Source organism: Lipomyces japonicus (genome assembly GCF_038497905.1).
Source record: "Lipomyces japonicus strain CBS 7319 unplaced genomic scaffold V1514scaffold_139, whole genome shotgun sequence".
Taxonomy (NCBI): Eukaryota; Fungi; Ascomycota; class Lipomycetes; order Lipomycetales; family Lipomycetaceae; genus Lipomyces; species Lipomyces japonicus.
The window spans coordinates 928-4,184 of NW_027117951.1; the positions used below are offsets into that span (position 1 = coordinate 928).

The 3,257-nt window shown below is 41.8% G+C and overlaps 1 protein-coding gene across 1 annotated transcript; it reads right to left on the reverse strand.

Annotated features, from left to right (window-relative positions):
- Positions 1 to 2,448: 2,448 nt before the first annotated feature.
- On the reverse strand, positions 2,449 to 2,841 carry V1514DRAFT_323010 (uncharacterized protein; the record flags this gene model as incomplete). The annotated part of the gene is made up of 1 exon (XM_066926167.1): positions 2,449 to 2,841. One exon carries the CDS (start codon positions 2,839 to 2,841, stop codon positions 2,449 to 2,451), a length of 393 nt encoding a protein of 130 aa, XP_066780482.1.
- Positions 2,842 to 3,257: the final 416 nt, after the last annotated feature.

Consider the following 3,257-nt stretch of genomic DNA (forward strand, 5'->3'; position numbering starts at 1 on the left):
GCAAGGCCAAGTTGAGCATTTAGTGTCATGGTTAGGCTACACGGATGAGACATGGGAACCGTTATCTCATCTGCAGAATGCACCCATTCGCGTTGCTGAATTTTATCGTCGCTTTCCAAATCGCCTCAGACCTCCAGACTTGGACGATTTCTTACGCGACTCTGAGGGGGGGAGATGTCATAACCTCAACTTCGTTTATTCTGTCGGGATGTCCGATTGTCGGCAAGCCGTCGTCGGCGGGCGGTGATAGGAGATAGCACTTGCGACCACCGTGAGCGGTGATAGGAGATAGCGCTTGTGATTATCAGGAACGGAAATAGGACTTGTGAATATTCTATAAAGAGAGGGGAATAGCCAGAGGTATGAAACACTACCCATCATCACGGCTACGAGAAAGGACTTATGATCTTAATTGAATATTCTCAAGGTATAGTTGTTTATATGTTGATATGGATTGTTTACATGTGCAAAGAGTGCAATGTGAAAGGAAAAGATTGCTCTCACACAGCAGCGTATTTTTTGGTGTCCAAATGATTGGCAGTTGCCGCAAATATCAGTCAGTAGCTTTAAAGGGCTTGTAACCTTCCACTTTTAACTTTCGTCCAAGAAATTTGGACCCCTTTTTTGATAGCGTTTTCTACTTGGTTAAATGTGTTCAAAGCAACAACCACAGACGAAGAAGCTTTGAATTCCCTATTCTCTGGCTTTCCAATATAACGTGGGCTTGACTTCGGCTCCATGTGAGAGTTGAAGTCTCGGATTTCATCAAAGAGATCATCCATACCTTCCGTAGTATCAGGGAATGTAATAAAACTGACCCCATGGATGACAATTTTTAACCATGTGACCTGTTCATTTATGCTGAGGCATGCATCATCCAAATCTTGGCATGCCTGAAGAATGACAATAAAATATGGCTGTAGATGAACATAAAAACAACTATACCTTGAGAATATTCAATTAAGATTCTTAGTCCTTTCTCGTAGCCGTGATGATGGGTAGTGTTTCATACCTCTGGCTATTCCCCTCTCTTTATAGAATATTCTCAAGTCTCCGATCTCCGTACATCCTGTTAACTGCAAGCTCTATCTCCATTACTTCCTCATCACTGTACTGACATCACTGATAGCCGATGACAAAGGTTAATCGGACCTGCCGACGATGTGGTTATCAGTCGGACATGCCAAACTCATCACCGAAGACAAGGTTCAACAGAAAAAATGGATAACCGAAGGTGAGGTTATGACAGTGCTGCAGGAGATCTACAGCCATATTTTATTGTCATTCTTCAGGCATGCCAAGATTTGGATGATGCATGCCTCAGCATAAATGAACAGGTCACATGGTAAAAAATTGTCATCCATGGGGTCAGTTTTATTACATTCCCTGATACTACGGAAGGTATGGATGATCTCTTTGATGAAATCCGAGACTTCAACTCTCACATGGAGCCGAAGTCAAGCCCACGTTATATTGGAAAGCCAGAGAATAGGGAATTCAAAGCTTCTTCGTCTGTGGTTGTTGCTTTGAACACATTTAACCAAGTAGAAAACGCTATCAAAAAAGGGGTCCAAATTTCTTGGACGAAAGTTAAAAGTGGAAGGTTACAAGCCCTTTAAAGCTACTGACTGATATTTGCGGCAACTGCCAATCATTTGGACACCAAAAAATACGCTGCTGTGTGAGAGCAATCTTTTCCTTTCACATTGCACTCTTTGCACATGTGCTTTTTGGTAGCATGATCATGGCTGCACAGCCCACATCTTGTAGGCTAGTGGTAGCGTATTTTTTGATGTCCAAATGATTGGCAGTTGCCGCAAATATCAGTAGCTTTAAAGGGCTTGTAACCTTCCACTTTCAGCTTTCGCCCAAGAATTTGGACCCATTTTTTGATAGCATTTTCAACTTGTTCAAAAGAATGACATTAAAATATGACTGTAGATCTGCTGCAGCACATTCCAATGATGTTGTCAAAACTAAGTTGGAGTTAAGGCTATAATTAGCCAATGAAATGAGAAACCTCGCTGGTGCGCCGGTTTCTCGCAATGCCTTATTAATGTTTGCACGCAATTGCAATTAATTTGCTGTTGCTCCTCCAACTTGATCTCTGTTAATTACAATCTTGCGATTAACGTTTTTTTTTCCATTCTTTTTCATATTTTTTTCAGATTTTCTAGAAATATTTGGTTGCACAGGCGTTTGTCCCATTTGTGCAGCTTCAGATCGACCTGGCAATTTTTTAAATACTTGGGAGGAGTTGATTTGAGCCCCAGCACTTGCCTGTTGTGCCTAGGTTTAAGGCAGCACTTTTTATTGTCTATTAAAAATTTTTTGCTGTTTTTGTTGCTTTTCCATTATTTGTTTTAATTCATTGACTTCATTAACCAGTCCAGCATTGGTCAATGTAAGTTGTTTGATTGTTTCAAACCGAGATTTGACCTGCTCAGTCTAGTCATGCTCTTTTTGCGTCGATTTTGGTGATTCTTGCTCTTCAACAAGCACAGGCTGACTTTTAGGGGTCTGCGGGACCCCCGTTTCCATGTTTCGTAAGGGCGATGATGGTAGTCTCACATTCCCAGTGACACAGGCTTTCTCAGATTGGTTTGGCGTTTTTGGAGTAACTCCGGATCTGGTTGGTGTTTCACCATGTGAAAAAGTTGAATAAAATCTTCTTTTTGGAAGACCAAGTGAGTACTTATTTGCTATACGAAATTGTAAAATTTCATCTTCAGAGCTAATATTTGTTGGCCCATTGGCTTCTGATTCATCTTCAAATTGGTCCAGCGCCATTTCTCTACCAGGGTTAGGTTTAAACTTTAACGCTGGAGTGACAGAAGACATTGCAGGACCGCTGACCGGACTTTCCGTTTCAATAACTCCTCTCAACGTTATAAAAAAATTAGGAAGAATTGGATCTGTAATGTCTTGTGTGACTGACTGCAAGGAAAATTTGAAAATTTTCTAAAGTGCTAGATTCTGTTTAACGATTAATTGACTCTCATTTGAGAATATTAAGTGCTTCGAAAGATGCTGTCCACTTTTCACGGGGTGAGATGCCGGCCCAGTAATGGGTGAAATGGAGTGCGCAGTATATCCAAGAGTCGACGTGCGCGATAGCGGGATCATCGAGGATGTTTCTTCCGGGACGCTGATGAAATACGAACCGGGGCTCGATATCGTCGATAAAATTTGCTCGGATTCTATCTTGCCAGTAATGCTCGAAAGGCCGGCTGAGCTTATGGATCCACTGGGCGCGT